This window comes from Myotis nattereri, assembly GCF_964212035.1.
Source record: "Myotis nattereri genome assembly, chromosome: 10".
Lineage (NCBI taxonomy): Eukaryota > Metazoa > Chordata > Mammalia > Chiroptera > Vespertilionidae > Myotis > Myotis nattereri.
In genome coordinates, this window is record NC_138085.1 from 69,409,153 (window position 1) to 69,434,937 (window position 25,785).

A 25,785-nucleotide genomic window follows, 5' to 3' on the forward strand; every position below is an offset into this window, starting at 1 on the left:
TCTTCAGAAAAATGACATCTCCTCCCTCGCTCTCATTTTCCCATTTCACGTGTGGGGTTAATAATGCCTCCTTCAAGAGCTGTCCTGAGTATTAACTGAGATCCTTGTTGACTGTTTTCCATAGACATTTATAAAGTGCCAGCTCTGTGCCAGGGACCCTGGGAGGGACTGGGTGCCAGGATGTACTGGACACAATTCCTTCCCTCTCATGTCTTCCCAGTCGGAGGCAGGAGGGAGCGATGTAGGTAGACTGCCCAGGCTGGTGCCTGATGGATGCTAGGGGTTCCATACATGTCACTCTCTTCTCCACCCTTTTCTGGGGGTGCTGTGGTAAGGCAAAGGAGAGGAGATATCTAAGGGTGATCGTTTGTGTTGCCCATGACCATGGCTACCTGTCCTGGTGGTGCCTCCACCTGGGACATGAGGCCCACAATATGCCAACAGGTCAGGGAGACTCGAGCTATGGAGTTCTCCTGGTGCGTGAAGGGACTGGAGCAGAGCTGCCCAAGGCCGTGCTCATCTCCATCCATTTCTAAGCCGGGCTTGGCCCATCTCCACTTTGCTGGTTCCCAGTCCCAGAAAGGCTGGAAGGGGAAGACTGTGGCACAGCCGAGGTCTGTCACAGAGGACCTCTGGTTTGGGGGGAAACTTGACATACTTTTAAGCAGCCAAATCCAACCTGTGGGAGACTCGTGGCTCTGGTTCTGGAAGGACCCTGGGTTCTGGTTGGTTCTGCAGCTACAGAGAAGAGAGCTTGGCTCGGTTCTGTGCTGATGGAGCACAGAGCTGGCCATGCCCTGTGAGCATGTGTGTGGTACAGAGTCCCCAGCCAGTTTTGTGACACCTGGAAGGCAGGGTGAGATCTGCCTCAGGTGATGCGATCCTATGGCCCATATAGCCACGGTCCCGGGTAGCATGAGTTAAAGTGGAGAATGACTGGATGGAAGAATCTTCAAGATCTTTGACATGTGACAGATTCCTTGCCATGAGCCATAAACATCCTGAGCCAAGTTAGATTCTTAGAGAAAGGAATTCCCAGAGATTTTATAAGCTTCAAGTTAGAAATAATTTTTAAGATCACTCCATTGGCTCCACCTATTCCTTCCTTATACAGACCCAATAGAGTAACCACTCACAGCTGGGGCAGGCGTTGGGGAAGCTGGGTGTAGAGAGAAACTTAAGACTTTCTGTCTCCATCTACGTTCTTTGTCCTGGGAGCTGGTATTCAGACTGGTCGACTCCCCACAGCCTGAGCCTCCTTCAGAAATCCCAAACAGCACGTGAGAGGGAGGACATGGGACGATGCGCAGTCATTTCCTTTTTACCTTTTCCCTCTACCGGCCCATGGGCGAGGCTCCGAGAGGTGCTGGGTAATTGAGTCTGAGGAACGGGGCGAGTCTGTCCATCATAGAGTTTCTACCTTGATTAGCAGATTTGAAGTTTTTCTCTCAATTTTCCTTTTTCTCTGAATGTTAAACTTTCGTGTTATTATTAGTTATATCCCAACTCTAATAATAGCTCAAATTCTGAAATCTGCCCATGATTAGCTGTGTAACATGGGCAAGAAACTTAACCTCCCTATACCTCATTTTCTTCGTCCATAAAGAGAAAATCACAGTATCTCCCAGGGTTGTTGCGATGATTAAATGAGTTAAAATACGTAGTGCTTCAGAGAGTTACTGACATATTTTAATGTCCCATGTTTTCTAATACTGCTCCTAAACACACACACACACACACACACACACACCTCTAACTTCCGGCTTCCCGTTTCCCTTGAGGCATTGAGATGAAGTTTAAGAACATGCTGTTTCCTGTGATCGTTAGCCCAGCCTGGATCCCCGAGCTGAATTTAGTGGAGCACGGCCCAGAGGGTAACGGAGGTTCACCTGGGCCCCCGGAGGGGCTGGGATGCTGGGGAAGGGTCCCCTTGGGGGGTGGTGGGTTCTAGGACAACCTCCCCTTTGGCTCTGGCTGTCACCTGCTTGTCCTGGAGGGGCAACCTTCACCGCCTTTCTTCATCATGGTGGGCATCAGTGGGCAAGGGCTGTGAGATCTCCAATAGTCCTTCTCAACCCTGGCCACACCTTAGAATCACTCATGGGGTCAGGAGCCTGGTGTGGGCAGGCATGCATGGGTGCTTTAAAAAAATATGCCTGGACTTTACCCTCAGAAACCTGATTTTATTGAGTGGAGAACCGCTGGTTTAGTGAAAGAGCACTCTGGTTGTAGGATAAGAGGCCTGGGGTTGAGCCTTGGATCTTTCATTAGCTGTGTGGTGGTGGTCAAGTCACTTAACCTCCCTGGGCCAACTTTCCTTCATCTGTCTAAGGATGCGAGTCCTGGTGCAGCCGCACTCAGGTTGCTTCAGGGACTCTGTGTGTGAAAGTGTTTTCTGCCCTGGGAAGGGGATCGCTGCTATTCTGAGTGTGTGTTCCCAGGGATCTCCTTCGGAGCCGCTTGCACTCTGGACTCTGTGGAAAAGACCCTGAAAGATGCCGTGGCCAAGCTTCCTGCCCACCAGACAGAGGTGTTCAGAGGCGTCCTGGAGCAGATGCGCTGGTTTGCCGGGAAGCAGGTCAAGTCTGTGGCGGTGAGTCCCTGCCCGTGGGCCTCGAGGCCCAGGGGACAGGGCCTTTCACCACACCAGGAGCCTCACACTTGAATGGGTAGAACTGCCTGAGTGTTTGTTAAAGATGCAGATTCCTGGGCCCTGCCTCCGAGATGCTGGCCTGGAAGGGCTGGGGTGAGCCTGCAGGTGCTGCTGGTGCAGGTGGTCTGTGGGCCACTCCAGGTGACATTCACTTGGACTCAGTCTTCTCCCTGGTGTTGGAGAGATGGGGCCTTCTGTCCGCCCCCCTTCTGATTGGCCCAGGCTCTCAGCAGGTGGATGAGAGATAAGTTAGAGAAAGGCCAAACCAGGGAGCGGCACAGCCTTTCCGCATTGGGGGTAGAACCAGAGGTAGACCCCCTGAGAGGAGGGAGGGCTGTCACAATCAGCCTTCAGACTAAACCCCAGATTCCCAGTTTGCAAGTGGCATTTGCACACAGTGCCAATTGAGGCTCATAATTGTTGCTGGTGTTGGGAGGAAAGCTTCCCCTTCTATTCTATTTTTAAAAAATGGTTTTTTAAATTAAAACAAACAAAAAATAAAGCAAAGCAGCCCACTCCTTTCTCCACACCTTACCCCAAGCCCTGGCCGCTTCTGGGTGTAGATGAGGAGATATAAACAAGCAATCTCTCTGGAGTCCCCAGCTCAGCTGGCATCTACTCTCAGGGAGGATTTGTTTTCATCGTGCAGCTGGCTTCCTCCCTGGTTTCCAGGAGTGAGGACCCTGGGTCTGGTTCTCCCAACATTCTTTGCCAAGTTGTCGGAAAGCTCAGATCCAGTTAGAACAAATCATTCATCCTTAAATCTTCCTCCTCTTTGTCCTTGATCTTTATCTTCTATTTCTTCGGTACTGACTCTCTATGGCTCTGTGATAAGCCACCTAAACGCTTTCAGAAAAAGGTTGGGTGCCATTCAACATATGAATTTCAAGGGGCTGAGTGAGGTGCACTGGCTGCTGAATTTCAGAGCTGGGCCCCAATCTCAAGTGGTCAGATCACAAGTGTCACACGATGTTTGATGTTCTGATTGCGGAGCTCTCACTGTGCTGGGCTGTGTCTCCAGGGGCTGGAGGTCAGGCCTTCCTTCACAGATGATGCCTGTCATCCTCCCACCCTGCGTTTGGGAGCCAGCTGGGTGAGCATGGGCTTCCGGGCTGGGCTCTCATGCACACTCTCTGCTTGTCCTAGTCCATCGGAGGGAACATCATTACCGCCAGCCCCATCTCCGACCTCAACCCGGTGTTCATGGCCAGCGGGGCCAAGCTGACCATCGTGTCCAGAGGTGAGCTGCCTCGTGCAGAGGGTCCTGCGGGAGAAAAGCCTCGCAAGATGGGTTACTTCCTGGAGGGACAGAGTCCAAGGTCCAATGGCCCCGCTGTCCTATGGTTTGGACTCCTGGAAGCGACAAGGGAGCACTCGTGTTGGGGGCCAGGAGAGCTGGGCCACTTCTTTATTAAGAATTCACAGCCAGCTCGGTCCGGAGGCCTTACCTAGTGGGATGCTGGAGCCAGGATGCACCAGCTCACCACAGCAGATCGCTGGGTCAACAGAGTTTGTGAAACATGGCCGTTACTAAAAATTAAGTTATATAAGCATGAAATAAGATAGATTATATTAATGACAAAGGTAATGAGTACTAAAAATTCACCACTTGCTAATTATTTTACTTCATTTTACTATTGTCTGTGCTGTTGAGATCTATCTGTCTGCAGTGGAGATCTATAAAGTAGTGTGCTACTGTGCATTCTTCCTTGTCAGAGGGTCCCTAGCACCTCGCCTGGTTTGATGACTTGCCAGGAGGACTCACAGGCTCAGCATATAGTCATACTCATGGCTACGGCTCATTACAGAAGGAGGCTACAAGGCAAAATCAGCAAAGGGATAGGCACATGGAACAAAGTCCAGTGGAAATCTGATACAAGCTCCCAGGGCCTCCCAGCAGATCACACAGGACGCCCTTGACTCCCCCAGCAGCAAGCTCCCCATGGGAAGTGCAGGCGACCAGGAAACTTGTTAGGGGCTCAGCACCCAGAGATCTAACTGGGGGGCTGGTCACACAGGTCTGCCCGGCACATACCAAAGTCCAGAGGCCAGAAGGAAAGCAGGTGTTCAGCATAAACCATGTTGTTTTTACAAACCGTGAGCCATTCTTATCAGGGAATGCTAGGAACCCTCTGGAGACCCAGGTTCCCAGAGGACAGCCAAGGGCCCATCTTGTAAACAGGCCTTTCAGAGGACAGCAGGCCTTTTTCTAACTCCACATCAGTAATGTCACTCTGATAGCTTGAAATTGGTTATGGTGGGAGTATTTATACCATAGACACAGGCAACTCAAGGCTACACCCCCAACAGCTGATTGTTAACCGTTCACCAGCGCACCATTGCTTACGGATTTCAGATGGAGGGCCTCGACCCCAGTTGTGCCATCCACTCCCCTTGACTGTGGGCATCAGAGACCAGGATGCAGAAGCCCACTGGTGGGTTGCCCTGTGCTTTCTCACATCGGTCCCTCTTCATCTTGCCTCTGTACAGGCACCAGGAGAACGGTTCCGATGGACCACACCTTCTTCCCTGGCTACAGAAAGACGCTGCTAGGTCCAGAAGAGATACTGCTTTCCATCGAGATCCCCTATAGCAGGGAGGTAAGGTGCTGTGCTCGAATCACTCCCACACCTGCCAGGCTCCGGACAAGGAGAGCAGAGTTGGCTTCGGGACCAACCTTAGCATCTCTCAACTGGAACACTGATGCTCTTGTCTCTGAACTTTGCCTTTGACCAGCCCTATTCCTCTCTGGACAATGAGAAGTTTTAGGGTAGGGAGCATAGAGCATGGAGAGAAGCTAGATGTGCGATCCAAAGTGAGTCAACTTACCTTTCTGAGCCCCAGTTTTCTCACCTGTACAATGGGCACAATGTTACCTAGCGGGAAGGTGATTGTAAGGACTGAAAATAATTCTGAAGGTTCCTGGCAGATGCCTGGGAGCCGGTGGAGATCACACATTACAGAAGGAGGATACTACTGGTAACTAGCAACATAGTTTCAAGGATGCATCCTGCTGGCGAGTATTTCTCCCCAGGTCAGAGGAGACTCGATTTCATCAGGTGAAGCGTGGGGTTCATGTGTTAAGGGAAGAGGCTGCCTGTAAGTCAGACCCTCACATGCTGACTTTGCACTTGACAAGGTGTTTACTCACTGACCTTGCTCTGGGTGGATGAAGATTCCAACTTGTTCAGCAGGTCAGGGTGCCTCCGGCTGCCTTGCTCTTGCTCCTTGGGGCCTGTGGCTGCTTCACCTGGTGTGACTCACGCCTCTCTCAGCAGCACGTCATTCCATGATGGGCCTTGTAGAAAGTGACCTGTGAGAGGCTGGGAACCAGCGATAAAGGAGCGTATGAAGGGTTTTCCACAGCTAGTGCTTGAGTGTTACAAGGCATGTTCCACCCTGGCTAATTTTAACCTCCTTAATGAAAATGCTAATTAAATTAGAGCAATTACATCCCTTAGGTGGTTTCTTAATGGTGCTCTCGCTTGTCCTTATAGACCATTTTGAGCAGTGATTCCCAGAGTTTTGTATTTCACAGATCAGTAAAAGAATGTTAAATTATGAGGTTGGGAAAGGAGGCAAGAACAGGCATAGAACTGCCCGGTTTTTATTTTGCCAGGCAAGGGACATAAAATATCTCTTCTTAAAGAAAGGAGATGTTAATACCCAGAATCAGGAAGGATTTCTCAGGAAAGAACAATTGAGCCGACACTGACCTTTCCTGGCAGCCCAGGGAAAACGCCACAGGGGACTGGCACAGCCCTGGACGTGAGCACCTGGAACCTCTGTCCCAGGACCAAGTTCAAGGTCTGGGCTCATGGCCCCAGAACCTGTCTGACACCAGGAAGCGGAACCAGCTTTAGTATCAGGAGGGGCCTCTATGCCTTCTTCAAACAAAAGCCTGTGGTCATTTCAGACCTCAGCAGTGGGTCTCCTGCTTTCTCCAACAACCCTTCCCTTACACCTCCCCTCTGTGAGGTGAATCAGAGTTTGTGCCGCCAGGGTGAGTGCAAACCTCAAGCAGAACCTGACACAGAGAGGGCTGGATAGCACATGGTCCTTACCAGGAAAGCAACTCACACTTTCCCCCTGACCCCAAAGACAGAGCTGGCTTAGACTCAGGAAATGGGTGATCAAAGGACAAAGGTAGCCACTGCCTCATAGGGCAGTTGGTTCTTTCGGCCAGGAAGCCAGATTTCTAAGCACAGCCCATAGGTGGTGGGAGAGCCAGTTAGGGAGCCAGCGAGGGGGCTGCAAGCTGCAGGCTGTTTCAAACACTCTCAGGCGTTTCTCTGTATTTACTTGAGAGGCAGTCCGGCCAATAGAGGTTTTGGCACAGCCCCCGAGAGGCCGTGTGCTCTGATACTGGGCACCAGGATGGGGAAGGTTCTTGGGCCTGAGGGGTCTCAGGGAAGACTTTATGAAAACACCCTTCCTCTCTCAGCTGTTGGGTTGACAGCACCTCATTCTTTGTCCCTGACTTTGTTTCCTGACTAATAGGGAGAAACCCTGACCCTCCCAGATTCAGGGAATGCTATCTGGAACTTCTGAAAATGTGATGGTTAGGCCTCCATCATTGATCCCTGTCACCAGCTCCTTGCTGATGTGCGATGGTGTTGTCTCCTCACCTCACCTCACCTCATATCCCTGTGTTTCAGGTTCACCATCTGCAGTCTTTGCAAAGCAGGGTGGGAAACTGGTACTGTCCTCTTCTCTTTCAGGGCGAGTTTTTCTCAGCCTTTAAGCAGGCCTCCCGGAGAGACGATGACATAGCCAAGGTGACCTGCGGCATGAGAGTCCTGTTCCAGCCTGGAACCACACAGGTGAAGGAGCTGGCTCTTTGCTTTGGCGGAATGGCCGACAGAACCATCTCAGCCTTCAAGACCACGCGGAAGCAGCTGTCAAAGTAAGAGCTCACAGCAAAACAATCCTGCTGCTGCCCTATGCTGCTGCTACTCCTCCTGTGCTGCTAGCAGTATTACTGTGGCTGCTACTACTGTGCTTACTGCTATTACTAGTAGCATTGTGACCAATAGTATTGCTGCTGCTGTACTATTACCATTGCTGCTCCTGCTGCTACTATTGCTACTGCTATTACTAGTACTACACAGCTACAACTATTATTACTATTGTTGCTTCTAGTGCTGGTATCACTGCCGTTGCGGCTACTACTTCTACTACTATTATTACTACTAGTGCTTTTGCTATTACTGTTACTACTACTGCTTCTTCTACTGCTACTATATTACTTCTATTTCTACTACTGTTACTATTGCTCCCACCAGTACTACTACTAGCACTACATGTGCCAGTGCTAGTATTACTACTACCAGGATTGCTATTAATGCTATTACTAGTGCTATGTTATTACTATGGCTACTACTATAACTATAGGTACTATATGGGAGCAATGGAACCAAGCACTTCACTGGCTCTATTCTATGTAATCCTTACCACACCTGTATGGATAGATAAATCTTAATGTTGGAGTTTGGTTCCAATTCTTGGCTCCAACACTTGCCAGATGGGTATAGAATAAGACAACTATGCTTCAGTTTTCTCACTGGTAAAATGAGTATAAAAATTTTCCTACTATACATTTTAATTTAAATTAAAAATGATGTTTCATAAAAAGCACTTAGGACATTGTAAGGACTTACTAGACTTAACTATTATTTTTGTGGTCTTTTAAAATTGGATCTGTTTTTAAAGATGAGAGAACTGAGACTCTAGGAGGCTAAGTAACTTGCCTAAAGTCACACAACCATGAGTCTCTGAGCCGGATTTCGAACCGAGGTTCACATGGCTCGGAGGCCCTGTGCTCACCGCCTGCACAGTGATTCTGGGGGCGGGATGGGAGCGCTCTCCCACACCTGCTCTCTGGCAGTTTCTGGAACGAGAAGCTGCTGCATGAGGTGTGTGCAGGCCTGGCGGAGGAGCTGTACCTGCCCGCCGATGCCCCGGGCGGCATGGTGGACTTCCGGCGCACACTCACCCTCAGCTTCTTCTTCAAGTTCTACCTGACGGTGCTTCATAAGCTGGGCAAAGAGCATCCGGAAGATGTGAGTGTGGGGCCTGGGCAAAGCACGGACTCTCTGCAGCACTTTTGTTTGGGAATTTGGGTAGCTGGTGTGGATGAGGCAGTGCTGTGGACCAGGTGGTGAACTTGCTTCTTTCTGTGGACATGAAAAGGCAGAGGAGCAAGGACCAGGAACATAGCCCAGGGAGTCACACGGAGATGGGATCCAACTGGGTGGCTGAGAGGCAGAGCACTGGGCTGGGAGTCAGGGACCTGGGTTCTTGTTCCATCTGTGTCATTATCTCAAGTGGGAACTTACATGGGTCATAACTCCAATTCTCAGTTATAAAATCTGCAAAAGGGGACAGGTAGACCAGATGATCCTTCAGCCATACAGCTGATACAGCCGTGGTTTTGTAGTTGGAATGGGAGCGTAGAGAATGATGAGAATGTGGAGCGTGGAAGGGGAATGCAAAGAGGGGCTTCTCCAGCCACTGCAAGGGTATGCAGTCAGGAGAGGGTTCTGGCTGATGTGGGCCCAGCTCCCCAGACTGGTCCACCAACAAGCACTTATTTTTCACCTTTTAGACAGTAAGACTGCACTGGGCACTAGGGGGCAGCCGAGTGTGGCGAGAGCATGGTCAGTGAAGGCCAGTCTCGTGTGATAACTGCCAAGGTGGAGCCTGAGGAGCAAAAGGAGGGAAGGCTTCACAGGTGTGGGGACAGCAGAACAAAATTCCTCTTTTAAAAATCCTCACGAGGCAATGTTTTCAGATTATATACGTAATAAAGACTTATTGTAGAAAACTTTAAAAAATACAGAATGGTAAAAAAAATTACTCTCAGATCCCAGAGAAAACCACTGCTAATATTTTTGCTTCTTCCTCTGAACTTTCCTCTACATTTATCTGTCCATCTGTCTCATTCTGTTTTTCTACTCCATCTCCTCTCTCTCTCTTTCTCTCTCTCTCTCTCTCTCTCCTCCCTTCTATCCATCAATATATCTATCATCTTAAAATCCTTTTTTATCTGGATATATCACTTTCTAAATAAATTTGAGGTCATGCTGCATGCAGTTTTATTTCCCCCTTGAGTCCATTGAGATGATATTGTGAACATTTCCCATATCGTTAAATATTTCCCACGGAATTGAGAAGGAAAACGAAGACTTTTCCAGGAAGGCTGGGAGGAGAATAGCCCCAAAGAGAGCAGCATGCATAAATGCAGGGAGGAGGGAAGCCATTAGGTGTGTGGGCAGAAGTACGTGCCACTCATTACGCAGGGGGCATGGTGGGGGTAGAGAGGCAGAGGCTGTGGGTGAATACTGAGCTCTCAGAGCCCATGGTCAGTACTGAGACAGATGCAGCCGGTATTAGAAGGAGTGTCAAATGAGGAGATGAGGGGAACAGTTGTTACTTTTGCCAGTTGGGGGACCACCAAGGTTGGGGTCAATGATGGAAATAGTCAAGGTCACCTCTGTTATCTTGCTTCCACAGAAGTGTGGCAAACTGGACCCCACCTTTGCCAGTGCCACCTTCCTCTTTCAGAAAGATCCTCCGGCCAACGTCCAGCTCTTCCAGGTGAGTGGAGACAGTGTGTGCTAACATCAGGGGTCTTTGCAGAGTTCATCAGATGACACTGACTATGGGCAAATGACTTACTTGAATTGCATGTAGGTGCTTAAAGCTCCTTACTGTTGTGCATAACTATCCAGGGAAGAAAATGGGAATTATGTTAATGTCAGGGAAGCTATTTCCCTCCTTACTCACCTAAATTTTTCTCCTGGGATTACTTTCATCTTCACCTGCTCCTTAAAGAGAAATTTCCCTCCCATTTTATCTTTTCTGGCCCCTCTGTGGGACTAATATGCAGAGTCATGTAAGCAAACAAAACAGAACAACAACAAAAACAACATTCTATCAGCAGAAGCTTTTTGAGAGGTACTAGGTAAAAGGTCAATTTTCCTAGAAACGTCTTGGATTCTGTGGGCCATATAATCTGTGTTGCAGCTCCTCAGCTCTGTCATTGTGGCACAGCCAGAGGCAATACATAGATGAAGGTGTAGTGTTCCAATAAAACTTTAATTATAAAAACAGGCAGTGGGTCAGATTTGGCCCACAGACCACAGTTCATCAGCCCCTGCACTAGAATGCAGTGGCTTAGTGCGTGAACTCTGGGGTCCGACCGCCAGGACTGGAATCCAACATAACCGTGGAAGCTTAGACAAGATCCTCAATTCCTCTGTGTCTTTGGGCAAGCTAATTACCCCCACAATGTGGACAATGATGGTACCTCTTTCATGGGATAGTTTTGAGGACTGAATGTGTCAGTAAAAGTAAATAGCTTAGGTGGTTCCTGGCACATAGTAAACATTCAATAAATATTGGCCATTACCAGTTTTACTTAAAACATAAAACAGAATTTTATTATGAAATGAACACATGTTAGAACACTTTGAAAAATACAGAAAAGACTAAAGAAGAAAATAAAAATCACCCCAAATCTTACCTCTAAGAGAAAAATCATTATTATATTTTTGTTTACTTTCCATTTTTATGAATATATGGACATGTATATGCTATATGATGACACGTGCTTTTTTTTTACTATGAAATTAAAATCATTTTTAGATAGACACACACACAATGCTTTATGTCCTGTTACACTTAACACGAGCTCCCTTCCTTCTCATTAAAATTCTTCAAAAGTATGTTTTCACATTCGCATACTATTCTTTATAGGAGAGTAACATTATTTACCCAATCCCCAGTGAATGGACATTTAGGTTCCTCTCTTGTTTTTTTTCCGGTCCTGTACGTGGTGAGCCTGTGACCACCTTCCTGACGTCTTAGCACATGCTGTTCTGTTTACTTCGCCGGCTCCCCTCGTGCCCCTCCATTCTCACTCCTTAGGGTTGCTTTGCTGCCTGGCCTGAGACTCCCCATGGTTTCCCTGGGCCTGTAGGAGAACAATGTCCCCCCCCCAACCCTTTCCACGCCCCCCCACTCCCCCTGCTCAGCTCAGCCTGACTGGTGGCCATGTCATTCCAGGAGGTGCCCAAGGGTCAGTCTGAGGAGGACACGGTGGGCCGGCCCCTGCCCCACCTGGCCTCGGCCATGCAGGCCTCCGGAGAGGCCGTGTACTGTGACGACATCCCTCGCTATAAGAATGAGCTGTCCCTCCGGCTGGTCACCAGCACCCTGGCACACGCCAAGATCAAGTGAGTATAATGAATACACTTGGAGAGGAGGGGGCTGGGAGCACCCTGCCAGGCCCTGGAGATGTACCCTTGTCAGTCCAGAGGGGAAGATGGGGATCATCTTAAAACTACAGCCTGGAGAGGAGCCGGAGAGGTTAGGGGCTTGGGGATGCCAGGAGGGTGAAGGGTGGACTTGCAGAGGTAAGCAGGGGCCAGATCAGCAAAGCCTTGGATTTGCTGGACAGAGAGATTACACTTGAGCCAAAAAGCAATGAGGAGCTGTGGGAAGGCCCTTAACAGGATCAGGTTAGATCTGCACTCTGGGTATTGGGCTAAACTTCCATGTGAAATTTCAGAAGAACTTGAGTCAGCACTAAAGGGAAGAGCATGGCCTTAGAGTGAGGGACCTGGGATTAGATGCCTGCTCCGGTGCTTAGCCACCATGACCTTGTGTGTGCCTAAGCTCTAAGTTCCCCCATATGAACTAGTATGTAATAGGATGCGTTTGTGAGGGTTAGTGGTAGTGTCCACAAAGGACCTAGCAGAAAACAGTCTCTTGTAGCTGCTTGTGGAACTTTGAGAGCCTGAACAGCAAGAATGCCACCTCTATGTTGTTGTTGTTGTTGTTGTTGTTGTTATTATTATTGTTGTTATTGTTGTTATTAATAGTAATGATTATAACAAACCCCTTGACATTTATATGGAACTTAATCACCACATTTTGGTGTAAAGCATTTTACATATATTGGCTTATTTATTCCTCACAATAATCCTATAGGCAGGTCCTATTATTCTCTACATGCTCCAGATGAGGAAACCGAGGCACAGGCAGGGTAACTGACTTGCCCAGGTCATACGGTCGGTAAGTGGCAGAGCCAGAGTTTGAAGCCAGGCAGCATTAGCAACTGGGCTGTGCTGCCTTTGGGTGTTCAGGATGGAGAAGGGGACTTCATTTCCTGGTGAGCCCTAGAGACACATCCCACTGAGTAGACCAGCGACAAGTGACCCTCCTTGGGTCTTACCATGGCATGGATGTGGGATCGGGTCCCCTTGTCATTGGTCTTTCCTCTGCTGACACTCCTAGACTGGAAAAAGATCCCAGGAATGGGAAACTCTTCCAGGTTCCTGAAAAACAAAGTTTGTTTAAGATGATATGGTTGCCAGCTATGGGGTAAAGTCATTTGCCTTTGTCCTTGTCTTGAGCGCATACTGAGAGTCCCATGACCAGCACTCTCTCCACTCGAACAACTTTGCTCCGTCCCAGCCATGTCGGGATGGATGTGGGAGGGCGAGGTGGGGGACTCGGTGGTAACTGCAGTGATGGGGCTCTCCCGACTGCTGGCACCTGGAAGGGAGTGTGGTAGAGCATAAGTGGACCTGACGTTGGCGCTCTTCACAACTCAACCCCAGTCCCAATCTCGCTACGCTGCTCTCTGGCTGGGTGACTTTGGACAGGCTCTTTAACTTTCCTGAGCTTGATTGAGTTTCCCCAAATGTAAAGTGGGGACAATGACAGTGACTTTCTGGGGCTCTGGCGAGGATTACCTATTTGAAAGTTGGTTGGTACAGAGCAGTTCCCATACCTTTCTCTGAGGTGCCTCTGCTCTATGTCCCCATGGGGTCATGGGCTAGAGTGAGCGGGACACAGTTCAGACTGTTATAGCTGATGGACTCTCCATGCATTTGCCCTTGGAGGCCTGAATTGTCTAATTATAACTGGGGTGCCCTACCATTCTGGGATAGCTCTGTGCATGTGGGGAGAGAAATTTGTCTGGGTGACAATGCTCAGGTCCATTGGATGAGTACAGCAGGGCCCTAACATGCTCATTGTGGATGGGTATTAGCTGTGAGGTGGGCTTTAGCCAGCACTTAGATTGCTGTTCACTATATTTGGTTCCCTTGTACTTGGCCATCGGAACAGGGTATAGTAATAAGTCCATGAGGGCAGGACTGTCCATTTCATCTTATCTTCCCAGCAGGATTCAGCATAGCAGCCTTCACATAGTAAGCATTTAATCAACACTTGCCTAATAATATAGGATAGAATAGAATAGAATAGAATAGAATGTAGAGAAGGGAGAAGTTAGGGTGGAGGAAAAACCATCAAAATGCGGACAGTTGGATGGTGGGTCTCCCACTTTGGTTTTCCTGCTGACCCCTCATGCTGCTCTGTCTTGCAGGTCCATAGATATTTCAGAAGCTCAGAAGGTGCCGGGGTTTGTTTGCTTTGTCTCTGCTGATGATATTCCTGGGAGTAACACAACTGGACTTGGTGATGATGAAACAATCTTTGCGAAGGATAAGGTATGGCTTGCATTTTTAAAATATGAAGTTAGTGGAATGAGTATTTAAGTTTTAATTTGTGCACATTCTTCCAAATCCCTCATGTTGAAAGGACTATACATTTGCACGTGTTGGCATCATCCAATTGGCCAATATTCAGGACAATCAGTAAAGGGAGAGAATATGCTTGGTAGCACTTTTTATTTTCATTTAATGTTTATCTGTTTATTTAGTTGATGGCTGCTGTTTGTACATAGTAGAATGACTCCATGCTAAAGTGGCATTAAAAAAAGGCTAGTGATTGTATTTGGACTAACAATCAGATTCTTAAGGGTACGATATTGAGTTCCTTTACTAAAAGAAAATAAAAATACATTAAATAAACTAACCAGATAGAAATCACAATACCACCATTATATGTGTACTGATAATTCACTTATATGAAAGTCCATATATTGATTTCAACTATATATGGAGTCCTGCCAAAAAACAAGTTTCCAGCCGAAACCGGTTTGGCTCAGTGGATAGAGCGTCGGCCTGCGGACTGAAGGGTCCCAGGTTTGATTCCAGTCAGGGGCATGTAGCTGGGTTGCGGGCACATCCCCAATGGGAGATGTGCAGAAGGCGGCTGATCGATGTTTCTCTCTCATCGATGTTTCTAACTTTCTGTCTCTCTCCCTTCCTCTCTGTGAAAAATCAATAAAATATATTAAAAAAAACACACAACAAAAAACAAACAAAAAACAAACAAACCAAGTTTCCAAACATTCAAGACAGCTGCTACAAAAATCCATATACTTACAGAGTAGTTCTCAAGCAGTCACTTTATAATTCCAAATGTTGCAATTAGAAGTGGACCGGTTTGCTGAAGGGCAAATTCACCTTATTATTGCTGTAAAAGTAAAGAAGCAAAAGAAAAACTGTAGACCCAAAGCACAAGGACTCCAGAGGGAGAGCTTTTGATAGAAAAAAAATTTGTAATTGCTTTACAAACTCCAAGAGCCCCAGGAGCATGGCTAGCATTATGGTTAGTGAGAGTCATTCAGGTTCAACAACCATTGCACTAACCAATTAAGTCAATAACTTAACAGGGTCCTCAAGAAAAAATGATCAGAGACAGGCATACTAAGTATTGGTTCCTATTGTCAGAAACCTCATTTTCCAAAGAGATGAGTTAGACAAATTTTTTGTTTGTTGCTTATTTTGGGGGGCATGTTGAAAGAAAATTCTCTCTGAAGGAGAGAATTAATCTTTTATAGAAACTGAACTATTAATTAAAAAGAATAATTATTCTACAAATCTAACAAAAAAATATGAGTCATCAAGTCTAAGAACTAGCATTTGGAAACTACTGCTTCTGGGCACCTACGTAAATATGACATGATGGCTACCTTTGAGGAGCTGTTGGTATAAATCTGGCAAACAGAAGATGAAAGAGAGTGGGTGGTAGAAGGAAAATAAAACTGGGAGTCAGGGCCCAAGATTTAATCATGGACTGGGAACAAGCCAATTGTGATCTTGCTGTCTGGGTCACCACCTCTTTGTATGAAGAACAAGGGGGCTGTAGTAGATCTGAGTTGACAGATACAGGTCATGCTGCCGTATCTCCCATTCTGCTTCTCAAGGCAGACATCAGTAATCAATCACCACATTCTATCCTGGGCAGCTTCTCAACAGGCTGTCAGTACTAAATCATCAGAATTGGCCCTTGAGATGAAGTGAGTTTGCCATCCCAATACCAGTCATCTCCAAGTTCCTTTCTACTCCCACAGATTCTAAACACTTATAAAGGAGCACACAACCCACATAATAGAATAAGGATGCGAAAAGGCCCCAGAGCATTCCTAAGATGTGTCTTAATAGGAAATTGTGGAGATGGGGGACTTCCTTTTTGCCCTTTTGAACAATTCAAAATAATTGGCTTTTTGAGGAGTTTTGTGGTGTTCTTCAATAGTCTGGCTCTACTCCTAGGTGACTTGCGTTGGGCACATCATTGGCGCCGTGGTCACCGACACCCCAGAGCACGCACAGAGAGCAGCTCAAGGAGTGAAAATCACCTATGAAGAACTTCCAGCCATTATCTCCATTGAGGTAATGAGAATGGCTGCCTGTGGAGAGGGGTGAGCCCCCTGTCTCTGGAAGCACACTGTTTAGGATCCTGTAGTGGAGATTCTAGCACCGGGTGGGATTTGACGAGATAGATTTTTTAATCTCTTCCGGCCCTGGAATTGAGTGGTCCTGTGAAACCTAGACTCGGTCCACTAACTGTTAGTGCCTAACAGCCACACTCAGTCCCTCCTACCCAAGTTCAGCTCCATTTGGGCCCTTGAGGGATTCTTTGCTTTTCCTCAAGATCTAAGGTCGTCTACCTCTGTCTAAGGCAGTGGTTCTCAACCTTCTGGCCCTTTAAATACAGTTCCTCATGTTGTGACCCAACCATAAAATTATTTTTGTTGCTACTTCATAACTGTAATGTTGCTACTGTTATGAATCATAATGTAAATAAGTGATATGCAGGATGGTCTTAGGCAATCCCTGTGAAAGGGTCGTTCGACTGCCAAAGGGGTCGCGACCCACAGGTTGAGAACCCCTGGTCTAAGGAAAGGGTTGACTTTCTGGGCTCCACGTGAGCTTACTTTAAATCTGTAGGAGAAGATTGCAGAGATGCCTGTGTGAAGAAAGAGGAGCCACCATTCTGGGAGCTTCTCTTCCGCACTCAGAAACCACCTTCCTCCCTCTGAAAGTCAAGTCGCTGAAGCTTCTTTTTGATCCTCAGGATGCGATAAAAAACAACTCCTTTTGGGGGCCGGAGCTGAAGATCGAGAAAGGAGACCTCAAGAAGGGGTTTTCGGAAGCAGATAACGTTGTTTCAGGTACAGCTGCATGTGCAGCAGTGTGGTTGGGCTGACCCTGGCTTGTGAATGAAATTCAAGAGCTGTACCTTGATTCTTGGGGCAGGGAAGGGATTTCCTATCATTTCCGAACAGAAGAGTTCCTCTGGTGTTTGTAATAAAGTAGTAGACAGTTGGCTGGGAAAGAACTTCCGTCATTCTCCACTCTCCTGACTGTAGGCTGGAGACACCTAAATGATCTAGAGAGAGATTAGTGTCGTGGATTTGGAAGACTGTCTGGGGAAGGTAACAGCCGCAGATGCCTGGTCAGCCTCGGATCTGCCAGGCCTTTAACCACGTGGACTCCTGGCCCTCCCCCTGCCCCCACAAAGGCCGTTCTCACCCATCTTCAGCTAGCACTCTCCCTGCCCCACTCCTTCTCCTCCACCATCCACACTGTGAAATCAGGTGCATAGCTCTAACTCCAGGGCAAAGTTGTGAGTAGATAGGCCCCTTTTGGAATTTTCTATGTTTCTATTGTGCATTGCTAAGTCACTAGTAAGTTAACTCGCTAACTGGCCTGATAGCTTCCATTCTGAAAGGTATTTTTAGCTTTCCAATCACCTCTATTAATTCTTTCTTTATCTTTTCCAAAGTTTTACAGTAATAGTTTGAGTCTCTTCGATTTCCACTGGCTGCAGCATGAAGAGAGCTTCATGCCTGATGCATTTCAGTGTCATTCTGGTTTCTTTGTTGAGGTGGGGGATTCAGCTCCCAGATTGCTAAGACTGAGACACCTTTTCACACCAGTTGGGGAACCTAGAGGTTACCTGTGAGCACTTGATTCTTGCCTTGGGCACTTGGCAAGTACACACTCTTCTTAAGCAAATATGTCCCCTCTGCAGCAGCAGGCTCACTGTGCGGGTCTTGTTGCTTCCCCAGGTGAGGTGTATATTGGTGGCCAAGATCACTTCTACCTGGAGACTCATTGCACCATCGCTGTCCCAAAAGGCGAGGCAGGGGAGATGGAGCTCTTTGTGTCCACACAGAACACCAATAAGACCCAGGTGGGTGTCCTTTGGGTCAGCTCAGGGGCCTGGCAAGGACACCAGGGAGCTCCTGGCATTGTGGGAAATGGGAAGAGGGAGACCTGGGTTGGTCCAGAAGGGAATTAGAGAGTAGTGGTCCTGGACCAGACCCCTGTCACCAACAAGCTGGTGTCACTGAGCTTGTTATAAAATCATTCTCTTCTATAAAATAGGGCCTGGTAGGGTTGGTGTAATGAATAGATGGGTCTTAATACTTGGATAGAGCCTAGTGTTAGCTATTGTGATTCCAGTGCTATATGGCCTTGGTTACATTGTATCTGGCCTAAGCTTCCTCGTCTGTAGAATGAAGGGGTTGGGTGCTAGCTACAGGAACCACTAAATTATCTGCAGCAGCTTAAATAGCCCTCACTTCTACACTGCCTATTATGTGACAGTGGATGCCAGCGTTTTTTGGCAGCCGGTTCTACACTCATGACCAACCAGTTCCTGGCTCAATGGAATGCGTTTTGCTCTCAAAGTAGCTGTGACTAGCTGCTTGCCCCTCTGGTTAAAAGCAAGTGCCTGAATTCAGTCTTCAGTGACTGATTAGTGTTGGATCCCAGCATCACTACCCAAGGGTCAGCACGGGGAGGAAGGGGGACTCTCGGATCTGGGAATTTCAGATTCACAGAAGTAATTGGGCCTGTTCTTATCAGGCAGGCTTTGGGTGAAAGCTGAAGTAAGTCTAGATGATGTGTTCAGAGCAAGTATGTTTTCTTTTGCCCACAGAGCTTTGTTGCAAACATGCTGGGGGTTCCAGCAAACCGGATTGTGGTCCGAGTGAAGAGAATGGGAGGAGGCTTTGGAGGGAAGGAGACCCGGAGCACCCTGGTATCCACAGCAGTGGCCCTGGCTGCATACAAGTGAGTCCTCCCCATGGGCTCTGGGAAGAAGAAGGCTGCCTCTGCCAGGAAGGTTTCCTGGATTTCCCTCTTTGGGAAGTAGATTCTCTTTGCTTTTCGTTTTCACAGCCTTCAGTTTTTAGAACTTTTGGGCATAGGGGTGAAGATAACATCACGTGGTTCTAAGTGTTCTGATGCCTGTGTCCTTATCTCCCAACCTGGCTGTGAGGGCCCTGAAGGCAAGGGCACTGCTCACATCCTGCATTCCCCACCTTGTCGGGCCCAGGGCCTAGACAGCAAAGCCGGGGTGCTGAGTGTACCAGGTGGACAAAGAAGACTTCCCTGCTGTTTTCACCCCCGAGAGTCACAGGGCTGGGCTTTTGGGGGGACCCCAGTTTTCTTACCCTCAGGTGTTTCCCTCAGGACTGGCTGCCCTGTACGCTGCATGCTGGATCGTGATGAGGACATGCTGATCACTGGCGGCAGACATCCCTTCCTGGGCAGATACAAGGTTCCAGATGTTGGGGGTTGTGCCAGGGCAGGCAGTGCCACCTCCTTAGGATAGACTCTCACTTTTCTTAGGACTATCTGTAAAAGTTGCAAGAAGAAATAGCCACGGGAGACATTCATATTGGCCAACATAGAAGGGTGATGCTGTGGAGTCTGGCAGGCCTCCTAGTGTCACAGGGTGGTGGTCCCAACTTTTATGAAAGTTTTTGTCCACTCAGGTTCAGAAACATAATTGGTCAGCAGACCTGGGAAAATCCTTCCTGCAGGATGGTCTAATGTTAACGTGTTCACAGCTGGTTGTGAAAACCAGAATGACTACTTAGTATTTTACAATGAGAAACAAAACTTCCCAGGGCCTGGACAGGCACAAGTTGTTAGAGGCACACGTTGGTAGGGTGGGCACCTGCTTTGCCAGATCACGTGTGGCTGGGCATTGGCCAATTTCCCTGTAAGACAGGCCTTTTCTGGGCTCCTGTGGGTGACCAGTTCCTGTTTTGACCCTGAATCCTGTCCCCTTGCACACCAGTACCACCTTTCAGGTTCCAGTCTAGCTCTGTGAACTTGGGCATCCTCTCTCTCCACGAGCTGGCTTTGAACACCCGCACTTTGAACTCTTCTCATTGTTTCATGATTGAACTTCCCCAAAGGGATTATATTTCTCTTAATTCTTGTGGGCTTAAAGAAAGTAACTTGGTTTTGGGGGGTCCCAGTTTCTTCACTTATCAAGTGACCCTTAAGAGTTTGTTTCAATGATTACGTAAGGTGAAGGGAGTCAGAGCACGCTGAAGCTCTTGTAAAGTGTAGCTTTTATTGTTTTTTGGTCAAAAGCTATGAGGAGAGATGCCAGCCACTTTCCCAGTTTCTTTTCCAAGTCTTTCCTGCCTGCCCTGTCATTACCAACACTATATTTTCTATATTTTTCCAGGTAGCAAAAGTGGGAGGGGAGAGGTGGAGATAGACAGGGGTAGAACCAGAAGGCAGGAGTAGGTAGAAAGGAGGAGGAGTGTGGGGAGAAGGTGTTCCAGGGTTGAGCCCAGGGTACGTCCCTGGGGAGATGTTAGTTCCTTTCTTCTGGTTCTGATGATGTCTTATGTTCACCTTTTTTCATGGTGTGGTGTCTTGCTCTTTCTGTTTCCCCCAGGCAGCATAGGTGGGAGGGGAGAGGTAGAGATAGACAGAGCAAGGGGACTGTTGGGAAAACACTCTCTTTCTCATCAGGTTGGCTTCATGAAGACGGGGAGGATTGTCGCCCTGGAGGTGGAGCACTACAGCAATGCCGGGAACTCCCTGGATCTCTCTAGGGGTGTAAGTAGGGCCTGTTCCTGCACGTCGGGGTGACTGGGAGCTTAAGTGCGTGCCCCCCGCCAACCTATTCATACAGCCAGGTACACGCCTCCTCCATTCTTGCCTGTTATGTTGCAATAGCTTCCCAACTGGTCCCTGCCTTCAAAGATTCCCCATCCTTGGTTAATCTCTAAAGCACAAAGATGAGCATCTTTCTTCTCTGATTGGAAACTCATCCTTCTTGTGCAAGATATTTTAACAAGCAAGCAAAGTTAGTTCCCAAACTTCATATATAATATGGTGACATTGTGTGTGTGTGTGCACGTATGTTTAGCGATACGCATGGAAGAGTCTGAAGGAGATACACCAAACAGTGATTGGATGGGTTAAGGGGGCGGAGGGGGACAGACACTGTCATTTTCTATACTGCACATTTCTGTGATATTTGAATTTTAAATAAGGAGTTGAGTTACTTTTTAAAAAACAATTTATTGAAATATAGTTTATATGCCAGAAAGTTCACCCATTTGAATGATATAATTTCATGCTTTTAAAGTCATGCACCGTCATCACCATCCAGGTTCTGAACATTTCGGTCACCTCCAAATGACCCGTTTGCAGTTACTCTTGTTCCCATGCCCAGGACCAGACGCCCACTAATCCGCTCTCAGTCTTTGTAGATTTTCCTTTTCAAATAACTGGAACCATGCACGATGTAGCCTCTTGTATCTGGCTTCTTTCTCTCAGAATAATGTTTTTGAGTTCATCCATGTTATAGCATGTGTCGTTCCTCCATTCATTTTTATTGATAAATAATATTTCTTGATATAGACCATATTTGGTTTTCTATTAGCTACTTGTTGAACATTTGGTTATTTCCAGTTTTGAGCTTTTGTGGCTAATGCTGCTTTGAACATTCTCCTAAGAGTCTTGTATAGACATATTTTTGTCAACCTTGAAAATCAATTATCTTGGTGGTACTCCTTTTAAAGTTTTTTTTTTTTTTTAAAAAAACCTTAATTTTATAACCATACTAGTTACATGTGCATAGATTCTTGTTGTAAAGAAAAAGTCATCTCTAGCTGGTTTGGCTCAATGGATAGAGCATTGGCCTGTAGACTGAAGGGTCCCGGGTTCGATTCAGGTCAAGGGCACGTGCCTGGGTTTGGGCTCGATCTCCAGTAGGGGGTGTGCAGGAGGCAGTCAATCAATGATTCTCTCTCAGCATAGATGTTTCTATCTCTCTCACCCTTCCTCTCTGAAATCAATAAAAATATATTGTAAAAAAAGAAAAAGTCAAACATTTCAGGAAAAGCAGAAGTTTTTCACTATCCGCCTCCCCAACCCCTCCCTGCTAGGAGCTCTCTAATCGGCTCAATTAGGAAACTCCACACTTCAGCTCTGCTGTAAAAATTGTTCAAAAAAGGAAATATTTTTAGTGTTCTTACAGTTCACAACACTGGCTTCTTGGTGTTGTAGAAAAATCAGATTGAAAAAGATGTAGTACTTGTCCCCAAAGATTTTACAAGCTTTTAAATTCAATCCAGCAAATATTTATCAAGTGCCTAGGGTGGCAACATGAAAAAGCATATAGCATTGTTTCTGCCCTCAGGAAGCAAGGTGAGGAGACAGATAATAACAGACAAGAGAAAATAAAAGTGTAAGTTGATAGCATGCAAAGGAAAAGCAAAGAGGGAACTGAGACATACAAAAATTGTTTAGGATGACTGGGACTGAAATAATTAGACACAAAAAGCAACCAGTGGGAAAGAGAAACTGTGTGAGGAAGTAAGCTAAAACCCAAATGAAACAGCCCAGCTGGCGTGGCTCAATGGTTGAACGTCTGCCTATGAGCCAGGAGGTCATTGTTCGATTCCAGGTCAGGGCTTGATCCCCAGTGCGGGCGTGCAGGAGGCAGCCGATCAGTGATTCTCTCTTATTATTGATCTCTCCCTCTTCCTGCCTCTCTGAAATATATATATATATATATATATATATATATATATATATATATATATATATTTATCTCAAACTAATAAAACCCACACCCAAATGAAACAAATAAAAGCTACCATTTATGGCTTCAGAGAGATGAGTTATTACACCTTAAGGAAAGAACAGTGTGCTATAAAAATGGACCAGCCAGAGAATAAAAATGAACTCCTGTGAATCATAACTGTGGAAGCAGAAGTTTTGAAAGAACATGGAGGAGCTCTGCCCCCCAAAGAGAAAATAATGTGGAAATAAAAGGAGAGAAAAATACAAAAAAATTTGAGAGCCAGTCCAGAAGATCTATACAGTAGAAATTCAAAAGGGAAGAATGGAAAAAAGAGAGAAGGGAACTCTCAAGAAGTAATTCAAGCAGTTTCCCCAAACTGATGAGCATACATTTTTAAGTTGACTTAGTAATAAATGCCCAGAGAACTAAGCAAGTGGAAAAATAAAGACAAAAATTATAAACTCCAGGGGGAAATGTTATCAAGCAAGAGAAGTAATCATAGCATTAAACTGACTGTTGATCAGATAGAAATATAACTTTATGGGAAGGACAGGGGCCAGGAAGTAGGTGTGCATTCAGGGAAAGGGGGTTTCATGGAAATTAAATCCTCAGAAGTCTACAACTGGAAATGTTAGGGGTGGCAATATAAGCACATGCTTAGAAATATGGATGTTAATTAAATAGCTGATAAAGAATATCACGGAGAAGAAACATAGGATTACTTTTTTTTAGATAACCTAATGGGAAGATTTCAATAAATAACTAATAAATATGGTTTTGCCAAAGTCCAAACAGACTGTACATACACTGGGCCTTTTTCTTGAATTGGTTGGGGGCCAGGAGACTTCTCTTACTATATTTAACTAGATGATACAATTGCATGGTTTGAAATTTAAAAGATGCAAAGGACATATATGAGAAGCCCCCCAGCCACTTCATCTCTCACCACACACTTCCCTTCCTGAAGGCAACTATAATCCAATCCTTTCAACCTATTTAAATGGGAGGATACTCTAGTTGTCCTCCTGCAACTTGCTTCCTTTTTCCTATCAACCTTACATTTTTGAGATTGTATATTTTGAAACATGCAGACCCAGATTGCTCATTTTTATTTGTCTGTAACAATGCTGTCCAATAAAACGTTTTGCCATGCAAATATAAAAACTAAAAAAGTTGTTCTCTCCCATTTTGGCTCCCTCTGCGTTAGGTAATGGAGCGAGCTCTACTCCATATGGACAACTGCTACAGAATCCCCAACATCCGGGGCACCGGGCGGCTATGCAAGACCAACCTGTCCTCCAACACGGCCTTCCGGGGTTTCGGGGGCCCCCAGGGGATGCTCATTGCCGAGCACTGGATGAGTGAAGTTGCAGTGACCTGTGGGCTGCCTGCTGAGGAAGTAAGCTGGGAATTTGGTGGCACAGGTCAAAGTGGGCTAGCCTACTTTGTGTTTTGGGTATCTCCCCTGGGGACAGAGGACAGGCAGGGGCTGGTGAGAGGGGCTGGAAGCTTAACTGTAGGATTTGCCCTCATCTCATGCCAACAAGGCCTCAGTATCTCTCTCGTTGGGAAGGTGCGGAGGAAGAACATGTACAAAGAAGGGGACCTGACATACTTCGACCAGAAGCTTGAGGGGTTCACCGTGCCCAGGTGCTGGGATGAGTGTCTGGCAAGCTCTCAGTATCACGCTCGGAAGAGTGAGGTTGACAAGTTCAACAAGTAAGCGCTGGGAGGGGAGGCGTTTTCCATTCTACAGCCTTTTGCTGAACTCAGAATACAAAGCTAGTAGTTTAATGAATAACTCATGAGGTTGCTGTATTTGCCAACTCGTTCATAGGCATCCCTTTCAGATTGTGAAATGATCTTAGCCCGGGGCAGGTGGGCTCAGCCTGCATTTGATGTCATAACCCCTCAGTGTGGTATTTTTTCATTTTTGTCTGCCTCCTGGTCAAACCACATTCTATAGACACCAACCCAGGACTGAGAATGCCACAGTTATGCACCTGCCTATAACACTAATCTATAAATGTCACCGTGGCAGTCACCTCACCTCCTTGGGCCTCAGTTTCATCATATACAAAGGGGGTAATTCTGCTGGCTCTGTCTTCTTCGCTAAATTATTGGGAAAACCAAATATAAAGCACAGAGGAGGTGCTATCATTATCATCAGTGAGCCCCAGTCCTTCCCTCGGATGAGCACAGTCCAAGGTCACCAGGACAGTCTGACCCAATCTGAATTCCACTTGGGGAAGAAGAGTGATGATTCTTTCAAGTCAGATGCTCAGGGGCGGGCCCTGCTCCGGTTGCACTGAAGGACCCAGAACCCAAATCCCTGCCTTTCCAAGTCTGTCCACACAATGCAGAAACCACACTGACTCTTTGGGCAGCTCTGAGGATGCCTAATATCAATTTTAAATTATTGCCAGAAAACTTGTTCAACCAGACAAAAATAGGATAGAGAAGATACTATGAGAATGTTCCTTTCTCTCCAGGGAGAATTGTTGGAAAAAGAGAGGATTGTGCATAATTCCTACCAAGTTTGGAATATCCTTCCTTACTCCTTTTCTGAATCAGGTAATTGCTTTATATAATTCTGTCCATTTCCAGGAGACTGGGGCCCCATTTCCCCCTCTTTGCAAGGGAAAGCCAACTGCCCCTGTTAACAGAGCTGACTAAGGAGCTCTTTGCTGTATAAATGAATTTGCATATCCTTTATTTGTACAGTATGCCACAGGACAGCCTGAGACTCAGAGACCTGGTGTCAAATTCTAGTTCTCACCCTTCCTGATTGCAGGACCATGGACAGTGACTCGGCTTCTGATCCTATTTCTTCATTTATAGAGGGAGGACAAAGATATTTAACCTCCCTCCCTCTGAGGATGGGAGGCAGAGAGAGCGAAAGAGAGCTAAAGAATTTTTGCAAAGTGCTGAAGGGTTGCCTAATTAAACCATGAGATTTATACTGCTTTAATTTTTGTCGGGAGTTTATATCCAAAATGCTGCTGCTGGTTCTCTTTTCCCTGGGCTGCAGCACCTTTTGTCTCAAGTCTTAAGCTGAACTAGAATTGACTACCTTT

General features: G+C 46.7%; 1 protein-coding gene across 1 annotated transcript in view; it reads left to right on the forward strand.

The window, feature by feature from the left end:
* Positions 1–25,785, forward strand: part of XDH (xanthine dehydrogenase) — a 63,093-nt gene that overhangs the window by 23,624 nt on the left and 13,684 nt on the right. Inside the window, exons 10-27 of the mRNA XM_081100830.1 lie at positions 1,782–1,874; positions 2,442–2,593; positions 3,800–3,893; positions 5,144–5,253; positions 7,375–7,559; positions 8,541–8,715; positions 10,169–10,252; positions 11,723–11,892; positions 14,052–14,175; positions 16,126–16,245; positions 16,931–17,027; positions 17,928–18,052; positions 18,803–18,936; positions 19,339–19,426; positions 20,644–20,730; positions 23,916–24,107; positions 24,282–24,427; positions 25,201–25,282. Coding sequence (XP_080956956.1) covers positions 1,782–1,874; positions 2,442–2,593; positions 3,800–3,893; positions 5,144–5,253; positions 7,375–7,559; positions 8,541–8,715; positions 10,169–10,252; positions 11,723–11,892; positions 14,052–14,175; positions 16,126–16,245; positions 16,931–17,027; positions 17,928–18,052; positions 18,803–18,936; positions 19,339–19,426; positions 20,644–20,730; positions 23,916–24,107; positions 24,282–24,427; positions 25,201–25,282 — 2,258 coding nt within the window. The remainder of the gene's footprint in view (positions 1–1,781; positions 1,875–2,441; positions 2,594–3,799; positions 3,894–5,143; positions 5,254–7,374; positions 7,560–8,540; positions 8,716–10,168; positions 10,253–11,722; positions 11,893–14,051; positions 14,176–16,125; positions 16,246–16,930; positions 17,028–17,927; positions 18,053–18,802; positions 18,937–19,338; positions 19,427–20,643; positions 20,731–23,915; positions 24,108–24,281; positions 24,428–25,200; positions 25,283–25,785) is intronic.